This window comes from Ursus arctos, unplaced genomic scaffold (assembly GCF_023065955.2).
Source record: "Ursus arctos isolate Adak ecotype North America unplaced genomic scaffold, UrsArc2.0 scaffold_10, whole genome shotgun sequence".
Classification (NCBI taxonomy): Eukaryota; Metazoa; Chordata; class Mammalia; order Carnivora; family Ursidae; genus Ursus; species Ursus arctos.
In genome coordinates, this window is record NW_026622764.1 from 70,854,928 (window position 1) to 70,880,670 (window position 25,743).

The 25,743-nt window shown below is 43.3% G+C and overlaps 3 protein-coding genes across 5 annotated transcripts in view; 1 reads left to right on the forward strand and 2 right to left on the reverse strand.

The window, feature by feature from the left end:
• Nucleotides 1-16,924, reverse strand: part of LOC113251208 (protein POLR1D-like) — a 42,220-nt gene extending 25,296 nt beyond the window's left edge. The window contains exon 1 of the mRNA XM_026493050.4: nucleotides 16,822-16,924. Within this exon, the coding sequence (XP_026348835.1) occupies nucleotides 16,822-16,847 (26 nt within the window). The 5' untranslated portion in view covers nucleotides 16,848-16,924. The remainder of the gene's footprint in view (nucleotides 1-16,821) is intronic.
• On the reverse strand, nucleotides 3,522-16,924 carry LOC113251207 (DNA-directed RNA polymerases I and III subunit RPAC2). Its single transcript, XM_026493049.4, has 2 exons — nucleotides 16,822-16,924; nucleotides 3,522-15,872 (listed from the first exon to the last, which is right to left on the reverse strand). The coding sequence occupies exons 1-2, from the start codon at nucleotides 16,845-16,847 to the stop codon at nucleotides 15,497-15,499; spliced, it is 402 nt and encodes a 133-aa protein (XP_026348834.1). The 5' UTR covers nucleotides 16,848-16,924; the 3' UTR covers nucleotides 3,522-15,496.
• A 1,314-nt stretch (nucleotides 16,925-18,238) lies between these two features.
• Nucleotides 18,239-25,743, forward strand: part of LNX2 (ligand of numb-protein X 2) — a 79,118-nt gene continuing 71,613 nt past the window's right edge. For 2 of the 3 annotated variants that reach the window (XM_026493048.4, XM_044381718.3), the window contains exon 1: nucleotides 18,239-18,505. The gene's annotated coding sequence lies outside the window, so the exon portion shown is untranslated. Of the gene's footprint in view, nucleotides 18,506-18,556; nucleotides 18,661-25,743 lie in introns of those variants that run through there. The other variant, XM_044381717.3, reaches the window with a different exon arrangement.

Sequence of the window (25,743 nt, forward strand, 5' to 3'; positions counted from 1 at the left end):
TCTAACCCTCAAGAAACTCAGCCTAGTGAGGGAGAGGCATTTAAGGAAAGATAGTAATATGGTACTGCATTGATTTGTATTCATGACAAGAACTGTTGTAGTGAGGGTAACACTTCCCACAGACCCTCTACCTCGACATTGACTTTCTCAAATCTCCACAGCTTCCGTGATAGGTGACTTCCAAAGATGGGTTATTATTACAGAGAGATGACCGCTTCAGTTAATAGTTAATATGTGGGCTAACTCTTATTAGTTTAGCTCTTAGAGGGAAGCCTTACTGCTCAGGTCTTAAGACGCTTCACCATAGAAACGGCCTCAAAACAAAATGACCTCATTTTCAAAGTAGTTAAGTATCTTTTACGGATATTTATTCTTAAATCCTGATTAAGGAGCCACATGCAGAAAATACAGGGATTCCTCTTCAGTTTATATCATAAGACCTAATTACATGTGCCATGGTAAATTTTATATGTTACGAAGAAAAGCATCTCTTACTAAAAAAACTTTGTAGAGGTTGGATGGGGATAGTGGAGGATGAACTGAGAAAACAGTAAACTCTAACTAGAAAAGCCCATGAATCCTACCACTCCAGGAACAGCAGCGTATCTATCTGGTAGGGCAAATGTTAAGTTAAAAAATACATGCATGTTGAAATATTAGTAGGGAGAAATACACCCAGACAAAGAATCTAAGGTCAAAATTATTATTGAGCTCTTTTAATCAATGAAAGCATTTTGTTGTCTCCTTAAGAGAACAGATGCTTTGAAGAACAAAAATGATGAAAAGAAAACTGCGAGAAAAAGTGTTTAACGTCTAGAAAGATGGCTGTGGAAGGGAGCCAATATGAGAGCAAAGGAAAACTAACATGACAGCTGCCTGAAACTGGTAAAGGAGAGGAAAACCTGGAGGAAAGCTAAAAAAGCCAAAATAGAAAATAAAATTCAACCTCTCACCAAATAGTCATTCAAAATGCAAAAAGAAAAAAGCCACAACAGTTGTACAAAAGAAAAAATTACAGTATAAAGCCTCCAAAGTGTGCCTGCCCAGCTTTCTTCAGGGAAGGTTGAAGTTTGGCATGCCGTCCTTTGATAATACACTGCATACCAGAGAAACCACCTCACCACAAGCGTGGTCGGTAAATCACTGTCTTAATCCTAAAGGAGCTCCATTTCACGCAAGTGATCTGCAGTTCTCTGCAGACTGTCCTAGACAATGCTTCCTCAGCAGAAAGTCCGGTCAGCCCGCTGAAGCTATCTCTTTCAGTTACGCAGGGCTGCAGTAATCCGCTAGAAAATCAGCTGCCCCCTCCTTGTAGACCTCAGTGTTTGATTCAACATATGATCATGAACCATACTTAAAACCAAGAGCCAAGGAATGGAAAAAATGAAGACAGAAAGTTCCAGAATGTGTATGATTTCCTAATCATTTCATGATCTTTAAAAAGTGCTTTCATTTTAAAACACACCTTAGAAACTATTCTCTTTAAGTAGCCTTTCAAGATAAAAAATTTATCTGTCATCAATTGAATTAAGCAATTTTTAGGAACTGAACAGGAAGAAAACCTATTGATACAGCGAATTGTTAGAAATCCAGCAATGCACGATGAGTTGAGAGAAAGAGAAAGCCTGCACTTCATAGGCACCAACACAGGCTCAGTGACCACCCCTGGGCCTCTCGGTGCAAGGCGGAGTCCAGCCGAAAGAGGCAAGATATGATGAAGAGCCCAAGGAAGAGAGAGGAACCCATCCAGAGCAGTGTGCTTTCCTCACACTGGCCTGTGGACGGCCAGCCCTGGGCCTCCTCTTGACCGCCCATGTTCCCTTATCTTTCACACTAGGTATCAAAGAGTACTTTGATAGATATAGTAGTTTCCCTTAGAAAACTAGCAGACAGAGTTTCTGGGGGGGAAAAAAGTACATATACACACAGACAATATTTTCTACATCGGTAATTAAGTACAAGAATCTACTATACAAAAATAATTTATTGAAACCAATCAGTATGTTCTAGACTCTTTATAAACTCTCGGTGTTTCAAGTTTCAAGTTGTCTTTCAGGTGCTAATTCATATAACAACGAATTTAAGTAGAACTGGGCAATTTTCAATCCCATTTTCCAATGTATTTTTATTAATTTTTAAAGATTTTATTTATTTATTTGACAGAGAGAGACACAGTGAGAGAAGGAACACTAGCAGGGGGAGTGGGAGAGGGAGAAGCAGGCTTCCCGCTGAGCAGGGAGCCCCATGTGGGCCTGGATCCGAGGACCCTGGGATCATGACCTGAGCCGAAGGCCGATGCTTAACGACTGAGCCACCCAGGCGCCCTGCCATTTTCCAATTTAAAAAATGCTTCTCTAATGTACATACAAGTGCACTGGGGAAAAAATTCCATTATTTCTCTAATGTAGCGGTTAATGGAAGTGAGCAGGTAGGCACACATATGAACCGAACTTTGGGAGTAGTGCCCCTCTGAGGAAAACCTTTTACGAAGTTCAAGGTACTCAACTTAGATGGCTCACCAAACCAGTGAGCCCAAACCGCACAAGTGCGCAAGTGAGGTTTTACATTTCCTTCTCAAGCCCCCAGAGAGGCTGCCCTTGTGGGGGGCCGAAGTTGCGGAGCCCCACTGCAACGCAGACACGTTCCTACAGATGCTGGGATAAACAGCCCGGGAGGGGGCACAGAAAGGCGGCGGAGAAACCCAAAGGGTAGGAGCCAAACCAGCACAGGAGGGCCAAGTGCTGCAGGGGAAATGCCCAAAGCAGGGAAAATTCCACACTGCCGGCTAACCCAAGCTTTAGGTTCATACCGTGCCATACAAACAATAGATCAACGGCCAAAAGAACGAATCCATCCAGGGTGATACAACTGGTGACCTGGGCACCCGCAAGCTACAAGACACTCAAGAACTAGCCAACGCTGAAGTGGCACCTCATTATTCAGACCTACGAATTACTGGCATGTGATGATCTAGCCAAGAAGGGAAACAGGAAAGCGTGCTCTGGAACGAGTGTTTCACCATGCATTTTACAAATAAATGTCAAAAACCTTAAACACAGCTTGCGCTGTCCCTTTCTCAGTGCTACACTTTGAACCGACTAGGGCCGCTGTGCGTATTACTGACATGTAATCCATCCTTAGGGAAGGAGCGGCAGCTGCAGCTTTGCCGGCCGAAGCAATGCTAACGAAGAGTTTACAACTGTGTGTTAAAAATGGAATAGGTATCCGATTGAGACTGCAGGGGAAAATTCTGAGAGGGATATATCATGCTGATTATCCAAACAGCATAATTTGGCCCGCTCCCAACATCTGATGTACTCTTATGCTTACAGAAAAGGGCACTGTGTTTTCAATACAAAGGCTCAGAACCTAATTCCACATCTCACTCGAGATATCAAAACCCCAAATTCACAATTCTGCCTTAGCATTTGCTTGATAGAAATTGGACCGTATGCTAAATTTCTATATTAATTTCTAAACAGTGTTTCCAGAGAGGTCTCAAATCCAAATATTTACAGGGCTTTTTTTTTTTTTTTTTTTTTTTACTATAATATGGAAGGAAAGAAACTGAAATGAAAAACTAAATAGTTATCTTTTTCTTTTTTGGAAAATTTAACTCAAAGTTATTGGACCCCCCCCCCCCCCCCCCCGCTTCCCAACCTAAGAGGGCATTTCTCCATCATCCTGATTGGAACTATAAGTGGATAGACTATACTTACGATATTTTCACCCAGGATCATTGCCTTTAGAGACCAGCACTGCCAAGAGCGGGACTAACACCACCCCAGTGCTATGGTGTGTCCACAATCTGTTCTGAAACACATGCAGGAAGCAAACCCCGCTCAGCAAGGGCTTATGGGAAACCTGGTCCTGGCTGGATTCAGGAGTGGTACAACTGGAATTCACTTGGCCTGGCAAATGTTTCTTAAAGTAATTTACTATGATTGCTTAATCATATAAAAACGAAAACCTACATAAAATTACCTAAATTATTAACTTCAAAGCATGATAGATCAAAACCTCTTAATATGCAAACCCATGTTTTATGTTGGAAAACCGTGTCGTACAGTGGGAGCCAGCTCCAGCAGCCAGCTGGGTGTTCTTGGGCAAGTTAGCACCTTCGCAGGGTGTTTCCCTCTGCAAACTGAGATTAAGGCCTAGTCACAGATGCATTGTGAGGAATGAAAAAGATGAGAGGTAAAAGGGCTTTCTCTGTATTGGTGTTTCTTAGGAGGGACAATGTAGTTCACTTAAAGATCTGAACGTGGCAAAACAGACCATTTTTTAATCTCAATATCTCCTTTTTTCATTTTTATTCTGTAAAGAAAAGCTTCCAGAATGTTCATTTTTATCCCTTGTATTATTCCGTTTTGATGAAAAGTGGAAGGATTATATTGGTCCAAATAACATAAAGGAAATTCTATCCTCCTATATATAGCCAGAGGAATTTCCTATGTACAATGTATTTGATATCAAAATAATCAGCCTGCTTGATAGAGCTAACCAAGTCCTCTGGTGAAACTGAGTGAAGTTTTAAAGGGCTAACGGGGAGACGGCAGAGAACCAGTTGGGAGAGAACTACCTCAAACAGACAGGACCTACGAAATATGTGATCAGAAACAAATTATGTAAAAGCCCCTTATCCTACGTATAAAAAGAAAGCCAGTGGTCCTGCTTTAGCTTTTCAAACAGTTCATTGCTTTCGTTCTTGAACTAGATCTGCTCCAGGCAATATGGGCAGGTGGGTAACTTCCCAGTGAATGTGTGCAACACAAAAACACACATTCTGGATAGTTCAAGCTTCAGAGCAGGGTTTCTTACCTGAAAGACCCAGACTGAATGGAATTTCCAGGTAATTGCTCTATCTTTATACCTTCCCTACTCCATTTCTTGATGCTTTTCAGAAGGGATTATGCAGTTCTTACTTTCTAGATCTGAATCAAGGACATGTTTGAGTCTCCTTGACAAAGTAGCTACAACAGAGTAAAGGATGTGTCCCAGTCCTGCCACTTACTAGCTCGGTGATCTTGTGATCTTGGTTACCTTATCTGTAAAATAAAGATACGTCCACTGTTCCTTCAGAGTTCTTATGGGGATCGAATACGATTGTACATATAAAGCACTCCAAAAATGTAAGGTATTATTTTAAGAAATTAAAAAAATGGTTATATACTATTGATAATTGTGTGTTAACTAAAACACACAGATATTATATAATAGTATCTATCATGTGCATAATGATTAAACAGCATAATACATTCTCATCGACCCTCAGCAGAACCCTTGAAGTTATTGTTCCCTTTTTGTTAGACAACTAGGGCTGACTCGTCCAAGGTCAACTGGTAAGAGGTACACCTGATTCTCCCCCACATTCAGAGTCTAACTCCACATCCAGAGTCCTTTCAACTAACACATACCCTTAATTTACTCCATCTGTGAAGATGTGCTCTACATTTTCAGGGTGATGAAGTGCTGTTTTGGCACAACATGGATTAAACATTACGTAAAGATAACGCCGATGAAGTTTAACAATATGGAAAATGGTATTTTCATGAACCTAGTATTAGTAAATTCATATTTGGTTTCCTAACCAGATACTCTCTAACTCACTGACTCTTTTCATGGTTAAGACATACAAAGAGCAGCCTCATTTCCATCATGTTTCAGCCTCAACTTGGAAATAAACAAGAATTACTGGTCCACAGTTTTTCTCTCAAACTGAACTCTTTGGAGCATCTGCTCCGACCAAGCTTTGTCATCTTCATATGTACCTGAGCGAGGTAACACAGGCATCAGCACGGACATGAAAAGCTGAACCTAAGGAATCAGGCTGTCTTGGGTCATACCCACATAACAGCCGTATACCCTAGTCTGGTTACTTCTCTGGGCCTCAGTTTCCTTTCCTGTAAACAGGGAAAACACTCTGTACCTTGAAGGAGGAGTAAACTGGTTTTCCCACGTGGCTAGGCAAATCAGTCATCGTATTTTACTGTCACAGTTACGTGTCTGCTTGGCCATCTGCTTTCGGCTAGGGATAAGCCCAGTTGGCTTCCTCCTGTCCTGGCTTGTTCTGAAGCACATTGCTCTCAGATGGGGACCAATTTATTAGAACAAGAAAATAGAAGGGAACCCTTGGCGTGCTTGCTGCAAGTCTGGGCAGCAGGCAGCGACACACCTGTAGGCTGACACTTCAAAAGACAGACATTTTCAGCAGAATGGCATCTAATCAGACACTCCAATTTTCTCCATCCATTTGAGAACAAAGTACAATCTTTGCCATGTAAATAAAGAAACAAACAGGAATACATTTGTAGACCCAAGTCCAGAAGGCTTGGATTATAAGATCTAATGCAGAACATAAATCCACCGCATTTACTCTGACACACAAAGAACAGGACGATTATACTCTTTACTCTTCATTTTCAGGGAATGAAATGATAATTGATGCTTACATTTTATATTTTATATTAATCGCTTTGGAATAAAGATCCTGTTAAGTATTCCAAGCCCCAGGATTTATGCATAAGTATGCAGGAAAGTAAGCAAGCAAACCAGGATCTGAAATAATTTTAGTTACGGAATCTCAACATGTGATCCTTAACTTGAAATCTGAGTTCCAGTTAAAATTGAGTCGGAGAGCCCATATATAACTTAGCAAGCATGGTGGTAAGACATTAAGAGCTGTTCACGAGGATCCAAGAGAAAAACGGCAAGAATTTGCTCATCTTATTGTGGAGCTAATGTGATAAAAATGGCACACCAGACGTCAAATTATAGAATGGTCCATTTATTCTTCGTTTTGGCCTTGTGATATTGTGATTTATAAGAAATAAATATTTGGTCTTTATCCTTTCCTGGCATAGAGCTCCTAAAACCCTCGGAATTTCCTAAAGGAAGAGAGCAATAAAGGGGTCTTTTGTTATGGAGGTGACTTTTAGAAAGCTCCTAGGTCACCTAACAATGGGGACTGGTTGTCCTACCCCCAGACCTCTGGGGCAGGGAGAGGAGCTGGAGATTAAGCTGTCACCAAAGGCCCAGGATTTAATCAATTATGCCTAATGATGTCTCCTTGAGTACCCAAAGGTCAGGTTTCGGAGAGCTTCCGGACTGGTGAACATGTGGAGATCCAGGGAGAGAAAGGATATGGAAACTCCACACCCGACCCACATACCTTATACTACGTACCTCTTCATCTAGCTGTTCCTCTGTATCCTTTATAATGAACTGATAAACCTAAGTAAATGTTCCTCTGAGTTCTGCGAGCTGCTCTAGCAAATTGAGTAGGGAGTTGTAGGGGCCTCCAATTTACAGCCAGCAGGTCAGAAGCACAGGCAATAATGTGGACTCATGATTGGAATTTCAAGTGGGGTGAGGCAAGGGTGCACGTTTTGTGGGACTAAGTACCAAACCAGTGAAACCTGACACTGTCTTCAGGTAGAAAGTGTCGACACTGAACAGTTCATTGCTTGCTGGTACCGGAAAACACACATTGGAAGGCTTCACGTGCTATCAGGCCATAAGAGACTGAGATTTCTGACAATCTTCTATCTAACTAAGGGAAAGTCCATTTTCAATGGCAAAATAAAACCTAAGCAACCCTACACAGTTCACCCTATTAGATTTTAGTTTTGGAAATACTACTGATCTGTGAACTCCCTAAATCTGACCATGCAGTAGGCACGTAAGATAGACCGTGTGCCCGCAGAACCAACAGCGGCTGCCTTGGGGTCAATTCTCACTAATGTCAGACGCCCTCACTTGCCAATTGGGCCTTCCAAATCCAAAGCCTTACCTTCTTAGATGTGTATAAATACCATGACCAGCTCTTTTTAGCGTTGGTGACCTTTATGGACCCACCTACCACCTGGGGGATTGATCCGTAAGATCCACTTGGCTCCCACTGTGCAGGCTACCCCTTTGGCACTCTATCTTTGCTGGTCCTGTTCATGAACATCTTTGGCCTAAATGAATTCCTCGGTGTGTCTGTATCCTCCCTGACAACCCCAAAGCTTACAGGATAGTTATTTTAACCTTCCAAATTAAAATTAAGCTCTTAGAATAGTCAATGAAAAAAACACAGAGTCGATCTTCTATTTATTTGAGAAATATTTTTTGAGCATCCACTATGGGCCAGGGTCTACAGATACAGCAGTGAGCATTCAAACAAAACCTCCACTTGAATATAGGCTCCCTGAGGGCAACAGCTTTGTCCTTGTTTGCCGATAAATACACAACGCGATGTCAGTTAGCGAGGAGTAGTATAAAGCATGAACAAGTCCATGGATAGAAAATGACGGTTTGCATGCAGCTGCAGACTGTTCCAGAGAAGGCGGCTGTGGTTACGCAACCTCGAGGGTGGTCCTAAGGATCTCCACCTCCTGGTATTCACACCCTGGTATAATCCCACCTTCAGTATGGGCTGGACTGAATTGATTCACTTCTAACAAACAGCATAGGGCAGACATAAATGACAGATGTCACTTCTGAGATTAAGGTATAAAAAGCCTGTGGCTTCCATCTTGAGTTCTCTACTTCCTGGATCACTTGCTCTGGGGGAAGCCAGACACCATGGCAGGAGGCAGTCCCAGGTGAGCGAGCTTGGGAGCAAATCCTCCCCCCGTTCCAACCTCGAGATGACTGCAGCCCAGATAACATGCTGATTGCAGCCTGTGAGTCAGATGATTCCAGCTAAGTTCTAACCAGATTCCTGACCCACAGAAACTGTAAGAAATGCTGTTTGTTTTCAGCACTAAGTTTTAGGACAATTTGTTATACAGCAATGGATAAGTGATACAGTGGTCAAGGATGTTTCTCTGAGTAAATGACCTTGAAAAGGAACAGGCCATGTGAAGATTTAGGGGAAGAGAGTCTAGGGAAGTCAAGGGCAAGGGCCAAGGCTCTGAAAGGGGAACCAGCTAGGCCGATATAAAGAACTGAGGCGGCCAGTGGGGCAGTCACAGGGGATGATGTGGAAAGACAGGGACCAGTTGGTACAAGCCAGCTTTGAGGTCTCCCATGGATAATGAGACAGAAGCAATACTATGAAGGCCACTATTCTAATCACCACTAATTGGCTTAAACAATAACCAATATAACAATAGTAATAGCTGATATTTGAGGATTTATACTAGGAATTGTGCTAAGTGCTTTATTTCACTCATTCTTCACAATAACCCTATAAAGTTGGTATTTTATAGGTAAGGAAGCTGAGGGTCAGAAATGTTAAGACACTCTCCTGTATTTGCAAGTTAGAAAGTAGTAGAGCCAAGAATTAAATCAGGCCTCTGACTTCAGGGTCCTATCTTTCACTTGAGAATAGTACTATCTTCAGAAAGAGGCCCCTAGAAAGTAAGTCTCTTTCACCCTTGAAAAAGAGAGGAAAAAAAAAAAAAGAAAAAAACTCCAAACCCCAGACTGTTGCTTAAGCCAATGGTTCAGTCTCCATCTGCTACATGCTCTAGGAGTCTGATTTTCTTGTGGAATCCTTTTCATAGAATTGGTTGAGGCATTATCTACGATTTTGTTGAGGTTTGACCCAAGTCAGCATATGGTAAACTTAGAAAAACACACGGGCAGCTCTTCTTTTTGATATATATTAAAAGTCTTGCATAACAAATATGGAATCTGAGGATTAGTATTATTAGATATAATATCAATATATTCTATTTCATGCAATTTTATGCTTAGCCTGGCTTCCTATCAAAATTCAGATACCTAGCAACCAAAACAGGTGGCCATCTGCTATAGAACTTGCTTTCCTTACTGCTTAACCTTTGTCTTGAAGCTTAAGAAAGATTATGAATGTTCCATCTTAACTTCTTTGTGAAAAGAGGAGAAACACATCAATTTCTCTTTGATTTTTACCTATATTCTATAAGTAGAAATGCTATTTTAAAATATCTTTCTTGAAAGCAATGGTGGTAGCAGACTGATAACCTTCCATGCAGGGGTCCACAAATTTATATTACAGTGCTGTAATGGGCTAGAGGAAACAAAAATAACAGAGGTTTTTTTTGTTTTTTGTTTTTTTTAGAGAGAGAGACAGCCAGCGAGAGACGGAACACAAGCACGGGGAGTGGGAGAGGAAGCAGCAGGCTCCCAGTGGAAGAGCGCGACATGGGGCTCAATCCCAGAACTCCAGGATCACACCCTGAGCCGAAGGCAGACACTTAACGACTGAGCCACCCAGGTGCCCCCCAAAATAACAGGTTTTTTGCTTTCAAGTTTTCATTTGGAAGAAATATGAATGAAACCAGCTTGTTCGACACAATTCATGGTATTACAATAACAGTAACAACTAACATTGATTAAGAGCATACTCTATGGGCCAGATACTGTCCTATGAACTTTGAAAATATTATCCAAATTAATAGTTATAATATTTCTATATGACAAGTATTATTGTTATCTCAATTTTACAGATGAGGAAGCCCAGGCACAAAAGAGGTCGAACAGCTTGTCCAAGGTCACATAGCTAAAAACTCTACAGCCAATACCAAGACCCAGGCGGTGTGATTCCAACACTGCAACCTCTTAACTCATACGCTAAGATATTCAGGATCCCAAGCACATCGATTTCTGCTCCTAAAATATACTTTTCTTGAAAAAACAAAAAACAAAAGGAAAAAGAAAAAAAGGGCCATTAGAATCAACTCCCCTAATACACATACCTATGTTAGCCAATCTAAAACTCTTAAAATATCCCACTGTCCCAGTAACTTGGTATTCTTTACTATAATTATTCTTTACGTTATAAATGCATATAAAGATTGAAGATAAATGATATAATTTTAGTCACAGATTAAAAACTACACACACACACACACACACACAGTGCTTAAAGTTTATTCCTTTAAAAAGGTTCATAATGTTGCTTTTTCATTGCTGAATAATCTGTTTTTAGAGAATTCTGGGTATAGTTATCACATATCCTTAAAAACTTTGGGGCATTCCCTAGCTCAGGAATCTTTACTGGCTCCTTTACACTGGGAAAGAGAAAACGATTTATCCTGGAATACTGTATTTATTTTACAAGTCTGTCAACTTCAGTACTCAACAAGTTACCAGAAGGCAGACTGTGCCCATCTTATTTGCTCTCTACAGTGCCTAGGACAGTGGCTGGCAGAGTAGGTGCTCATGGAACAATCCTTGTTTCACAAGCATCTCTCACCCATCCTGGTCTGTGTTTAGCACATGACACTTACTCAACACTGTATATTAGGGCACTTTATCATAAATATGATTCGTTTTCTTTTTCACGTGTATAACTGTTGTCTGCCCTCTCCAAAACTGCGTAAGGCTTTTTCTGACAGACCCACGTTGTTATCTCTTCCATTTCTTAGGGCTGTGCCCCTACTAGGTTCGCATTTGCTGTACAGAGATCCAATAATCTAGGTACGGAAATAAGTCATTAAAAAATCGCAGACCACACAGTACCAAGAATTTATATAAAGTTTCAAAAAGAGAAGAATAAAAACAAAAACAGAAACCCAAGAATCTGAGGACAAAAGGACTGGATTTGGAGTCTTTATAAGTATTTCAAAGCAGACTGGTGGATCTGGGTGTACTTCCTAGAAGCCCAGTCTGAGGGATATTACAAAGATGGTCTCTCGCTTTAAATTTTGCTAACCAAAAAGATGACTTTTGTCTAGTGATCTGGGGACTATCTACAATCTTAATATTTCAAGGCAACAAAAAGAAGGGTGAGGAATGGTGTGCCATAGAACTCGATATACTTATTATTTTTTTTAAAGATTATTTATTTATTTATTTGACAGAGAGACAGCCAGCGAGAGAGGGAACACAAGCAGGGGGAGTGGGAGAGGAAAAAGCAGGTTCCCAGCATGGAGCCTGATGTGGGGCTCGATCCCAGGACCCCGGGATCAGGCCCTGAGCCGAAGGCAGACGCCCAACAACTGCGTCACCCAGGCGCCCCTGATATACTTATTTCTTGAAATGCAAGACACTCTTTGGTCAGAATGGTACTAAATGGTCCACTTTTTGTGTAGACACTTTTTTTCTTTTAAATCACTACAGATTTTGTAGGCACCTGTGTGTTATACCAACTAATTAGAGCACTTACATGTTACAGCTATATGCAATTTATAAATAATTAGTTTGTAAAATGCTTTGAAAATAGAAAGTGCTGCACAAGTACTCAAATTAGTATATATTAAAAGCCTTTGGTATATAATCATTTTATTTAATGATCGGCTCTTTAAAAGGCACAGTGTTTTACAGCTGAACAAGATTTCCGATTTTACATCATTAATATTAGTTTATTTAGAGTGAAAAGCTATTAGAGAGCAAATCGGAGGTACTGATTATTTTTTCAGTTTACATAAATACATTTGACTCATATTTATGTCCCTCACCCTTTTATAGTCCAATTCAGTCTTCCCTCAGGTTCCACAGACTTTATACAGATTCCTCCCATTCATACCTGACTCTTGGTTATCTTGCTTGCCCTGCAAGCAAGTTTTTTCAGTTTTTTCCTTCCCCCCATCTGCTTTCTGAAGTTGTATGAACCTGTGATTTTATGGCCACCCTAAACAGATTCAAGCCAGCAAGCCACATTATCAGTGATGATAAATCCTCTTACAAGCAATGAAGCCATGAGCTGTGGCGGTAGTCACCAATGGGTGCATCTCCCACGGGTACTGCTATTAATTACTTCTGTCTACTATCACCATCCTACACCTCTATGTCCACTAATTACACTTCACTTTCATCTCCTGAAGGTCTTGGTTCAGAGGTATTAAACCTCATTTAAATAATCCTATTGACCATCCCTACAGGAATACTGAGAGGCAAAATTTTAGATGAGGCCAAAAAATTTTTGATCCTTTCCCACCTAACCCTTTAAGGTCTTCCTTACATCTTCAAGTGCTAATTTCCTTGCAATGACACTGGCTTTCCAGACTCTCTTTCAAATTACTCTAGAACACTCCCTATCCTGGCACTATGACTTTGCCCTTTCCTCATCCCTGCTCCCACTAACATTTAGCTCTGTATTTTCTTGATTGGAAAACCCAAACTAAGCCCTTTTTCTATACAACGAGTGCTAAAGTTTAGCCTTCTCAGGCACTAAACTAATATGCCCAGTGTCTAAAATCCTCCTTGTTAATGCCAATCACAACTTTTCTGTCCTCATGTGTCTTATTCAACATCATTTTTCCCTCTCTGAAAGCACTGGCTTCCGCAACTCTACTTTCTACTTTTGTACCCAACCTTTAATGCTGAGCTTGCCCAGGGCTTGGTCTTGGGCCTACTTCTTTTATCACACTTGTTTTTATGGATTTACATCATCCTGATGGCAAGAACTCACGAAATTTCTCTGTAGCTTAGATGTTTTTCATGGCCTCTGACTCACGTATCCACTGTCTACCACATTCAAAATGGAACTTTTGATTCCAGTTACCTTTTCCATTTTCCAACCTATTTTCCCCCTCAGGCTTCCCATTTCAGTACTTTGGCCCCAAACCTAAGTGGGAGTCATGTTTCCTCACCTTCCACATCCAATTCCTGAGGACTACCAATTCTGTACCAATTCAGTTCTAAAACATATTTCAAATCAACTTCCTTTTGACCATCACTAGCTTGCTGCCCTTCCAGGCCAATGACACTCTTACAGTTCCTCTCGGTAATTCATCCCTACACTGTACTCAAAGTATTCAGATGTCATTCCCATTGTATTTAATATCCGAACCCCTTACGACCCCAACTCTTCTTCCCACCAAATCCATAGCCTAGGCCCTTCTCTTTGTTTACCATGCTACATAAGCAAATCTTTCAAGATCTATAATTCCTCAGACCATGTTTTCTGCTTCAAGACCTTAGCACAGCTATTCCACCAAAACACATTCTCCTTTTTGCAGTTAGCTCCTTCTCTTCCTGTAATCTTTGGAAGAGCTTCCCTGACTTCCATACCAAAAGCTGATTTCCTGCTCATGTTTTCTATCTTGACCCTATATTTGTTTTCATAGAATTACAACTTTCAAAAAAAAAATTCACTCCTATTATAATGCATGCTCTATGAGAACAAGACCTATGTCTCATCCAATACTGTTCCATCCCAAGGCCTGGTATATACCAGGTGCTTAATAAATACAGAAATATTATTTATCCAAAGAAGTTGAGTGCAAGAAATGTAGGTTCTATGGCAGACTAGTAGAAAGAGGTCTGATTGGAGTGAATAAAAGGTTACATGCCATAACTACCAACATGGATTTAGCTAGTATTTTCTAATTGTCTATTACCTATGAGGTATTGTGCTGCAAGTCAGTATAGTCGGTAGACAATATAAGCACCAACAATAGCATAGTAAATCCAAGACCAGGAAACACAGGAGTGAAATGAAAGCACATACAAATGCCCAAACTAGGCTGGGGTCTGACCTGCAAGTTTTTACCTACCCTAGGGCAGACCTGAGTAAGGTGTGCCAGGAATATAGAACAGCAAAGACAAAGAACCCAAAGCACAGAGTGCTGGGGGTGAGATGCTCGGGTTCAAAGGTTGACAAGACATTTAGGGTGAATGAGAGTCAAATTAGGGTAGGACAGATATGAGACAAGGTTGATGAGACTAACAGGACAGCTCAGAAGTGGTTCACTAATATTTTAAGTTTTCAAAAAAAAAAAATCGTTTTCCCAACATGGGAATTTCCTTCTCCCCATCCTTATTGTAACCCTGGGCTATACTTAGATACCCACGTTAAGGACTGAAGATGTTACCTGGTCATGCCAGTGTTCTCCTTTTATAATAGAAACTCTCTTGACCTACTTAGGTCCTTTCTGGCAAAATATTTTATTAGTGTCCCGAAATTAAAGCAGTAAACTAGCATCTATCCTATAATACGCAACCACAAAGATGGAGCTAGATCCTACCTAACTCTCTTGTGAAACCAGGTTTCTCACAATTCTTTCAACTTATTCCCCACCCTTGCCCAACCTACCAGTCATAGCAAAAGATGCAATTCTCTCATGATTTACTAAAAAGTATCTGGCAAGAAGCTAAATCCTCCTCCCACTACCACCTTTCTTTCTTTCTCTTTCTTTTTTAAACCAACCACAGTCTATCTGGGGTCACGCTCTATTGTACCTCTCCCTCTCCCCTAATCACAGCCACGAATGCATAGTCTTTTGAATTCCCATGATCAAAGCCCTTGTCTAGGCCTCTAATTTTCTCCTAGCTTTCTTACTTTCACTGTTGGCTCAATTAAAAGAAAAAAAAAAACAAACAAAAAACCCCCTGAAATAGTCAATCTTTCAGGTGAAGCAACAGAAACCACTCAAATTAGTTTAAATAAAAGAGGGAATTTATTAGATGAGTACAAAGGTTCTTGCGGGGATTCCAACAGCTGTAATGGGTCATAGCTAGAAGCACGCCTTTCTGAAGGACAGATCGTGTTGTAATCACAAACTTCTACTTCTGGGTTTTGCAAGATCACGAAGAGAATATCCTAGAGGATAGTCCTCCTCGTATAGTGCATAAGGGACTAGAATGTGGATTCATTTCTGCTTGCTTTTTGATCCTTATATTCCTTTATGCTGGCCTCAAACTTGTCAAGCACATGTTGGCAGACATTCATGAGCTCATTCAAGCCTCTCTGAAATGGCTCAACAGCTGGAAGAGCACCGCGAGTCTGAATGCGTAAATTAATTTTGCTTTCTGAAGGATGGGTTGTAGTGTAACCACAAAATTCCACTTCCGGGTTCTTCATGATCATGTAACGAAGAGAATTTCCTAGGGTATGGTCCTCCTCGTGCAATACAAATGTCACACAGTGTCTATCTGTTCCAGCTGCCTGGACCATTTCCAGGGCTGTCTTCCTCTCGCCTTCAGCCATTGAAGTCTTCAATCCAGATATTTTTCTACACACATATTTTTTATAAAAATGAGATCATACTGAATATGGTTTTGTAACTAGCTTTTTTTTCATTTACTATATCACAGTTGCAACATATTACTCTAATGCACTCCAATTACATAGAATTATTTGTATTAGCCCCTTATTTTCCTGCCTCCACATATTCTATTAATAAATATTTAATTATTGCCTCCTGTTTCTCCCTACTCCATTTGACCGTCCACATGGCCACAAGGGCACAAACTTAAAAGCTTGCTTAAATATTCTTTTGGTAGGATGACAAGAAAAGGAGAGTATTAGAATAGGGTGGGCTCTGCTGGAGAATGAAAGCGTATGTAAAGGCATACAAAAACACAGATCTTCTTAAAAATCAGGACTGCAGATTATCATCGTGCAGGCCCCACTATGGTTTCTATTCGCAGGAGATAAACTAGAATGGAAATTCTGAGAAGTGTCAATCAAGCAGGAGGGAGAAAGAACTGAGCGCACAGAGCAGTGGCTTTATTAGCAGTCTACACAGAAGAGTAAGTTGGGCCACAGTTACAGGGGCTTAGGCCTGACAGAACGCACCAATACCAGCACTCGGCGAACGGAGGCCTGGTGCGTGGTCTTACGTTAGTTTTATTTACTTTTGCTGTTCTAACTCGGGTGGGCAGTTTAGGGACTTAACTCCGGCCTCATAACTTGTGCTCCCTCCAGGACACCTAGTTGTACAGAGCGCCTGTACTCAAACACATCCATTTGTCCTCCCCTCCCTTCCCAGTCGGGGCCCCTCTCCCCGCTAAGGCGCCCACTTCTCTCTCCTCCCCTGTCCTCCCGGCCAGGCCCTAGGTGCCGGGCCGCGCCGCGGAGGCCCGATCAGCCACCGGCCCCTCGGCCACCCGCTCCCAGCGCAGGGCGCGGCCTGCTCCTCCCGCCCGCCCCCACCGCCCACCCGCCTCCTCGGCCGTTACCTCTCCAGCTCCTGGTCCTCTTCCATCGCGGGGACGGCTTCCGGGATCCTCAGGTGGTGCCGGCGGATCGGAGGCGCTAACCCATATCGCGAAACGTGCAGGCGAAGCAGGAAGGAAGGAACGACGGACGGAAGGAGCAGAGGACGGAAGGAGGGAGGAGGAGCCGCAGCGGCGCGGCGAGGCCCAGCCGCTGGGCGGGGCGTGTACGTTCCGCTCGGAGGCCCCGCCCACAGGCCCGGCTCCCGGCGCGAGGAGGGCGGTAGCCAGGCTGGACTTGCTCACCTGGAGCTCCCTCAGCCAGTCCGCCCGCTGACCTAGCGGGGACAGGTGGGGTCAGTCTCCTGTCCCACCTAAAGGCCAAGACCCGTCCGTGGGCCCTTGGCACCTTCCGCCAGGTGATGGCGAAGGGGGCGGGGCCTTACCTGCCGCCCCCAAGTCACCTTCCTTCTTAGGGCGGAACGAGGCCTGTTTCAGATTTGCTGCTTGACTGTGGGGCACGGTGTTACTCCCTGGCGGGACCCCAAGCCTGGCGGGGGTGGGTGGTGGTGTTCAGGGGATGACAGGTTTAAACCACACCTTGATGAATTTCACAACAGAAAAGGATGAATTTAAGATTGTATTTGTGTCACCTGGGACCTTGCAGCGACACACCTCAAATGGGTCAAAATAAGCCTTCGTTTTTTATCTTTGTGGGGAGAAGCGAGAGTTTGGAAGGAAACTGCTCTTCTCCCCTCTGCCCCCCGTCCTTTCCTAGAATCTCTTCTACACCTGTAATACGAACACGCCCCCCCCCCCCCCCCCCCCCGCCTTGCTCTGGACTTCCTTTTCCCCTTTTGGCTTAAACCTCCTCACCTGCGGAACCTCCCTCTCACCTTTGTTCCCAGGTGCCCCTGCCCCCGCCTCGGCAACCTTTCACCACCCGGACTCGCTCCCCGCCCTCCTTTTTCCTTCGTACCTCTCCTCTCTCCGTCCTCTCAGGCGTTCTTCGCGAAAAACCTTCTCCCTTCCTCAATCTCCTGCTCCCCTCGCCCTTCTCAGCCGGGTCAGTCTCTGTCCCTCGCACCTTGCCCCAGAGTCCTTTCGCCCCAACACACCTATATTTCTGCTTTCTTGCGCCACCTGTTCTCTTACCCCCAACCCGATTCCCCTAGATGTTCACTGCCTCCCCAGCTGTTCCACTCTCCTTGCGGCGGTCGGCGGTCCGCGGCGAGGGCAGATGCACTTCTTGAGCGTGTCTTCTGCAGGGGGGAATCAGGCGGGCGGCAGGGACGACAGAGATCGGGTGGGGGAGGGCAGGCGGCGAGGGGCGGAGTGGGCTCACTCTAACCCAGGAGTGACGGCCCCGGCCTGGCCCTCCCCCTGAGCTCTCCGGATAGGTGGAGCCGCTCTCTGGCCCGCCTCTTTCCCGCCCTGTGCTGCAGCCGGTTGGCCCAGGTGCGTGTCGGGTTGGGCGGCTCGGCCCCAGCGCTCGCCCCCGGGAAAGCAGCAGGGGCGGTTGAGAAGTGAAGTCTTGGCCAGAGTTTGCTTCTTGCCAGGAAATCCGCGGTGGTGGTAGCGGCGGCGGTTCCCGGCGGAGCGGAGGCCGGCTGGCTCCCCGCTCCCTCAGCGGGCCGCGGAGAGCGGACCTGGCGTTGGGCTGCGGAGCCGGGAGCCGGTGCGCGCCCCGGGCGGCCGCGCTTTCCCAGTGAGTAACTTTGCCCTGCCCGCCTGGCCCCGCGCCCTGTCGCGGGTCCCGGGCAGCCGCCTCAGGTGCGGGCGTCGGCGGGGTGTGGGGCAGCGCCTCGCCGGGGGAGGCGGCCGACCTCCGCCGCTCTGCTCCTCGCTCGCCCGGGCTTTGGGGTACGTAGACCCGGACCCGCCGTGGGGCTGGCGGCTCTGGTCCGGGGAGGGAGGGACGCGCTGTCCTGAGCCGGGCGCCCGCCGCCTGCCAGGCGCCTGGGAGAGGCGGGAGGCCCCCGGCTGTTACCATTTGGTGGTTCCGGCCACAGTGTTGCTGCTCTTTTGCGTCGTTTGCTTTTTCCAGGAGGGGAGAGGTGGGGATGAGTTTCTTATTTCCTGCGTGTGTGTTGTAAATGAGAGTGGCACTAGCTGCCTGACATCGGATCTTGTTCTCCAGGAAAGGAATAGGGAGATACCCACCGTCCCAGCCTGTTGCCTAAGAATTCTCACCTTTCCCTTGAGGCTGGAGAGGTGGGAGATCTCACGTCGAGGGGGTGGGTAATTTCAAAATACGAATCTCGATTTGGAAGCAGTTGCACACAAAGCACCATTCAGGAAAGACCTCACTCGCCTTCAAAGCTTTATGCCGTATGTTTCAGACAAGGACTTTTGACATAGGTAGTGTTTCTTCTGATGTTTCCGTTTGCAATTAAAGTTAGGAATCAAGACGTCCTTATCTACCAGGAGCTACAGTACACTGAGGCATGGGCTTAACTGTATAGGTGTTTTTCTTTAAATACCAGAAACGAAGTTGAGTGTAAAGCAGTGGCAGGAAGAAACAGTTGCGAGCTCTGGTTTATAGGAACTGCCTTCACTTTAAGAATTTCACGTTCTTGCAGCAGTAGTATTTATTTGTCAATTGGCTTTCCTCCCAGGACAGATTTTGATTTTTTTTTTTCCCTCTTGCATGTAGTGTGACGCAGAGCTGATGAAGTTGGATCTCAGTAGATCAATTTTATTTTCTCTGGCAGATTTGATTCCCGTTTCCATAACCCTTTAGAAAATGGACTTTGTTTGAGCTAGTATCCTTTTTGGCCTGTCAAAGCCTTGTTGAGCCATGAAAAACAAAGTTTTGCCTTTTGAGCTTGTCCAAGTCCCACGTGTGAGTTTTCCCAGAGGGGTAAAATGTAGGCCAAATCAGAACCAAAGTACAATAACACTACTTTTAATTCGGCCCACTTGTGTGTTAACATTCCTAATTCTGTATCTTGTTTCTCTCTTCTCATCAAGTTAGAAATTTTTCATTATTTATTTATTCAGCATGTAATAGAGTGCCTGCTGCCTGCTGCATGCCAGACATTGATGGCGAGGGTCAGTTCTTTCCCCAAAGGTGATCATAGTCATGTTTGGAAACTGATCCATTCCTGTTCCATTAGCTACCTGAAAGTAATTTGAATAAAGTGCTGTGGGGACTTAGAAAAGGGAGCATTTCTGCCGGGGGTTTGCTAGGGAGGACCTCATCTAGGCACTTAACTTTTCAAATTGCTGTGAAATTTTGCACAGTACATTCTAGGCAAAGGGACTAACATGTAGGGTGTCGCATTATGAGATCCACATGTAGTTCCTCTGGCTGAGGGGCGCATTGTTTGGGGTTGGAGTAGTTGTCAGGGGTTGGTGTATTATTCATTTCAGAGCACTTAGCACTTTGCCTTGATTACAGTAGGCACTCAAATACTTGTTGAACTGACTTGAACAGAAACATGGAGGATTTTGTGTGCCCAATTAAGAAAATTGGACTTTATCTACTTAGTGATACAAAGCTGCTAATTTTATTTTTATTTTTTAAAAACATTAATTTATTTTAGAGAGGGTGAGTGGGGAGCAGATGGGGGGGGGAGAGAGAGAGAGGGGGACAGAGAGAATCCAAGCCCATTTGGAGCAGAGCAGGGGAGGCTTGCACAGGGCTGGATCTCATGATCCTGAGATCATGACTGAGCCAAAACCAAGAGCCGGATGCTCAATGGACTGTGCCACCCAGGCGCCCCCAAAGCTGCTAATTTTAAATAGAATGTCATGCGGCACCTGGGTGGCTCAGTTGGTTAAGCATCTGACTTAGCTTTGCTCAGGCTCCTGGGATGGAACCCTGAGGCAGGCCTTGTGCTCAGCGGGGAGTCTGCTTCAGGATTTTCTCTCCCTTTGCCCATCTCCCAGCTCACTCATGTGCGCGCTTTCTCACTCTCAGATAAATAAATCTTAAAAAAAAAAAAAAAAAGAATACTGCTTGGTGGATAGCAAGGACGTGCTAGATGCTAGTAGTTATTCTGGGTGAGAGCAGCAGAGGTAGAGCTGATGTGGCATTGAGGAGGTATATTTGATTAGCCTAGGTAAGTGACATATAATAATATCATATCTAATGATTAATGAAAGGATGATTCCTAGGTTTTTTGACTTGAGGCATTGGAGTGTACTGGTTAAACTGGCTGTGAAGTCAGGACACAAGTTGACTTCCATTGCTTACCTGTAGAATTACCGTCCTGAGCTTTGGTTTCTTAATATTTAGGAAATGATCATAGTACCTGTCTAGTAGGGTTTGAGGATCAAATGAAATTACGCATAAAATGCCCTTGGCAGAGTACCTAGCATGTTACAAGTACTCAGTGAATATTAGTTGTTCCTTTAGTGATGATGACATTAGTGAGCTAGTAGAATGTTGGAAGATATGAAAAGGAGTGAGTAAAAGCAACTGAAGGTTGAAATGGGGAAGAGAAGATAGTTTTGGACCAATCCAGTGAGGTGCTAATGAATGGTTGAGATGTCTGTGATGAAGATGGATAAATGTGCTGGGCAGGAGCTAGGAAAGAATGGAAAAGAGAAAATAAAGAGTTCGCATAAAGCCTTTGTGGGTGCGGTTAGCTTTTTTTTTTTTTTTTTTTTAAGATTTTTGTTTATTTATTTGAGAGAGAGAGAGAGCGCAAGCAGGGGAAGGGGGAGAGGCACGCTCCCTGCTGAGTAGAGAGCCCGACATGGGTCTCCATCCCAGGACCCTGGGATCATGACCCAAGCTGAAGGCAGACGCTTAAACCACTGAGCCACCCAGGCGCCCCTGTGGTTAGCTTTTTGAAAGATTTGATGAAAGGGGAGGCAAAGGAGAGGTTTACAATATAGTAGTGTCAGAAGTGTTAATGTTGAGTATTAGGCATCTCTATCCTTAAAATGCATTTTGGCCACCATCACAGGGGAACTCTGGGCTCGTAATCTGGTTGGCTCTGTGCCCTTCCCCACTCCTCTTTCTTTCCTTTCTGATTGTCCCCAAAATTAAATTATTTTTTATTCAGTGTCATTTAAGTTTTCCGTGCTTATGGGGCTAAAATTCATTCCAGGCCCACCTTCCTATATCAAAATCCGAAAAGGTTTCTGGAAGAATCAAAGGTCTTGTTTTGAAGGTTCCACTCAGGAAGCAGTGTTGGTTGAAAAAAAGATAAATGTGTGTGTGTGTGTGTGTGTGTGTATATATATGTAATATATATGATTTGACATGCAAGATATACATACATACATATATACATATATATGTATATATGGGTGTGTGTGTGTGTGTGTGTATATATATATATATATATATATATATATAATAATATATATATTTAGAAATGAAAATCTTACATGTCGAACTATGGTTGTAGAAGACTTGGCCAGGCCTAAAATGACCCTGTTATGGGGCCTGGGAGATTTACAAAGAAAATCCCTTTTCGTTTTCCTTTCCTCTGTCTCTTCCTCAGAAAGTACAAAATGGTAGAAAAATCTGTGATTATGGAAGTTTTTGGTTGGTTAGAGTTAAAAGAAATGGCTATTTTGTGTATTAGTCTAATGAAAATTTGAGGGAAATTTTTTAAAAAGCAAGTGCTCATGATATACATCATGATAATAAATTGCTGTCTGGCTGGTATGCTTTAAAAGAGGCAGGTATCGTAGGATCTGTTCTTCAGAATGTATGTTTCAGGTGAGCAGGGATCATATCAGTTTTGCTCACTGAACAATCCCCAAGTGCTTAGAATCATAAATAGTAATGTATGCATGAATGAATGAAATGGATCCGTTGGCTTTGATCTGTCTTGGCTCACAGATTTCTCTGAATCTTTGGAACAATCATTGGTCAGAGGGAAAACAAAAGAGAGAAATGAGCCAGCGAGGAATCTTAAAGTGCTTCTTGTACCCACAGGAAGATACAGCAACTATAATAGAATTTATGGTTCTTCCAATTCGATGATTGTAGTACCTGCTGCTGTAATTATTTACATGATTCCCTCCTTTTTCACATTTTCCTTTGATAGTTGTGAGGGGGGTGGTAGGGAGGAACAGACTTACTTAGGGTTATTGCTTGGTTCAGAGTTGAACAGACAATAGCTGTGTCATAACTTTGTCCTCTCTTGGTTATTAGCAAAACTCTGGAAGTCTTGCTTGATTAGAAAAGCTGAAAGAATAGAAGTCTTTTGGGCAGAACGGGTTTAAGCATAGCTTACACCTTTATCTTTCCAGCCTCAAGGGTTAGTGCTATTACTTTTGACAATCAGAATCCCTCAGTGGAGAAATTATTTGGGGGAAAAATTATTTTTTCTCAAAATTGAACTGCGTAAGAGAAATGAGAAGTAGAAAAAATGCAGGAAATAGGCAATAAGCAAGTGAAACTATATACAATTTACACACAAGTATATATGTGCTTTTATATGTGTGTAAATATGCTCTAAGCAATCATGTGTCCACTTAAAAAGCATACCACTTCTATATGTAAAACCAATGAGGTTTTAATTTTTTCTCTTTATTGAAAGAGTAATCTTAGAGTTCTTTTAAATACCAAATTGCCCTAAAGTGTATAATTGCCATTGTAAAAAATGTTTATAACCAAGTTATGAGGACCTGTATCTCTCGCAAAAATAAGGTATACCTGGCTATAATAAAGCTTCTAAAGGTTCTGTTGGCTGTTACTTTGTTTTATAGATAAAAGTAAAGTAAGTCTGGGAAATATTTATACCCTTTCCTCCACCCTCCCATTCCCCCTCCCCCCAAATTAAGAGTTTGGCTACCAATCTAAAAAATTCATGCATCATTCAGCATTCTTGATACTGTTCAATCAAACTACATAAATTTTGAACAAATAAATTGGAGTCCCTCACTTATATCTTACTTCATTATTGTGACCATTGCCACTTTTCTTTTACATGCTTTTAATGTTCGAACTTTGACTTTGAATTGTATTCGTGTAAGCGTATTTGATGTGATCAACACTGGGCTGTGTGGACCACGAAAGATTGTCCCTGCCTTTGTACAGCTTAAAATCTTAAAAGACATTCAGTCAAGGAAAGGAGTTAGTCATTCCAAGCAGGGTGACTAATGCCTTTTTCACTTCTAGTACCTTTGCTCACCTCCAGTGATCTTGACTTCCCCTGTATTTTAACATTCCTCTAAATTTTCCACATCAGAAATCCTAAATTTGTATATCCAGTTCTCTGACCGCAGCTTCCTATCCTGTCCTTCCCGCTTTCTCACCCCCACACTTTGTATTACAGTGCCCCTTCCTCTTGACAGAGACAGCTTGCGGATCTCTTAATTCCGCCCCACCTCCCCTTCCCTGTTGTATGAACATCTGTTGGCCTGAGGTCTTCTTCCCTATCCAGTTTGGAAGCCATTGTTAAGCACCTGGAATATGCTTTCACTGGCACCTCTGCCTCTCTTGAACTTATTTTTGTGCTGTGTCTGCCAGATAATGTCCTTGTTGTAATTAACTCTGCCTTCTCTCCCTGAGTTGCTTTGGTAACACCAGTGAAAGGCCAGGCCCGTGATGCAGGTAACTATCTCTCAGATAACCCTCCCTGCCGTCTCCCCCAGTCAGTTATGTTTGTTTGGCACATACTGAGTGCTCTGACACTGAGCTAAGAGTACTGGGGTATCCTCATAGAGCTTACATTCCAGGGGAGATAGACATTCATCAAGTAATAGCAAACAAAGTGCTCTGCAGAAATAGTATAGGGCTATGTTGTCCAATACTGTAGTCACACGTGTGGCTATTGAAATGAAGCTAGTCTTTTTTTTTTTTTTTTTAAGATTTTATTGATTTATTTTAGAGAGAGTGTGTTCCTTGAGTGAAGGGAGGGGCAGAAGGAGGGGGAGAGGGAAAGAATCTCTGTGCTAAGCACGGAGCCCCACTCAGGGCTCGATCCCATGACCCTGAGACCATGACCTGGACTGAAACCAGGAGTCAGATGCTTAATTGACTGAGCCACCCAGGTGCCCCGAAATGAGGCTAGTCTGAATTGAGATGTGCTGTAAGTGGAAGTACACACGAGATTCTGAAGATTTAGTATCAACATAAGGTAAAATATCTCAATAATTTTTATATTTGCTTACATGTTAAGAGATGATAAATTCTGGGTATATTGGGTTAAATAGAATATTAAAAATAACTCATTCACTTGTTTTCCTTCCTTCTTTCCTTCCTTCCTTTCATGTGGTTACAAGAACATTTAAAATTTCCTGTGTGGCACATACCCTGTTTCTGTTAGGTAGCACTGGTGAGGGGAACTAGTCTCTGGGGAGCTCCGTGTCCCTGAAACCTTCCCTGAGGAAGTTGTCTTTGAACAGATACCTGGCTGAGTAGGTGTTAGACAGGTAAGCTCTCCTCAAAAGAGGCAGTCAGGGGGGCGTCTGGGTGGCTCAGTCCGTTAAGTGTCTGCCTTCAGCTCGGGTCATGATCCCAGGGTCCTGGGATGGAGCCCAGCATCAGGCTCTCTGCTCCGTAGGGGGCCTGTTTCTCCCTCTCCCTCTGGCTGCCGCTCCCCCCTGCTTATGTGCTGTCTCTCTGTCAAATAAACTCTTTATAAAAAACAAAACAAAACAACAAAACCGCAGTCAGATGGATGGCCCTTAGAAGGAGGGTGAGAAGATGGAGGGAGCTGGGAGAGAGAGGCCTGGGCTGAGGCCAGGGAGGAAGGCAGGGCCAGATCTCATAGGCATTATTGGCCCTAAATAGGGAACTTGTTCTTCATCACTCATGGGTTGTTCCAGACCCTCATCACTGACAAACCCTTTGGTCCAAGCCCCACTTCTACAGCCTGCAAGTAGTCTGGCCACTTAATGATGGTCTGGTTTGATTTCTCAGATTTCTGTCCCTGCCCTTCCCCACTTATGCACATAAGCGTCAGATCTGTGGAAGGCTAGCTTTTACACACAGTGCTCTTGATCCCATCCTTCAAAGTCTCTCTCAGGAGA

Coding starts and splice junctions, on each gene's coding strand:
- LOC113251207 (XM_026493049.4), bottom strand. CDS start 16,847: ATGGAAGAGGACCAGGAGCTGGAGAG. Junction 15,873..16,821: donor GAGGACCAGGAGCTGGAGAG/GTAACGGCCGAG, acceptor ATATGTGTGTAG/AAAAATATCTGGATTGAAGA.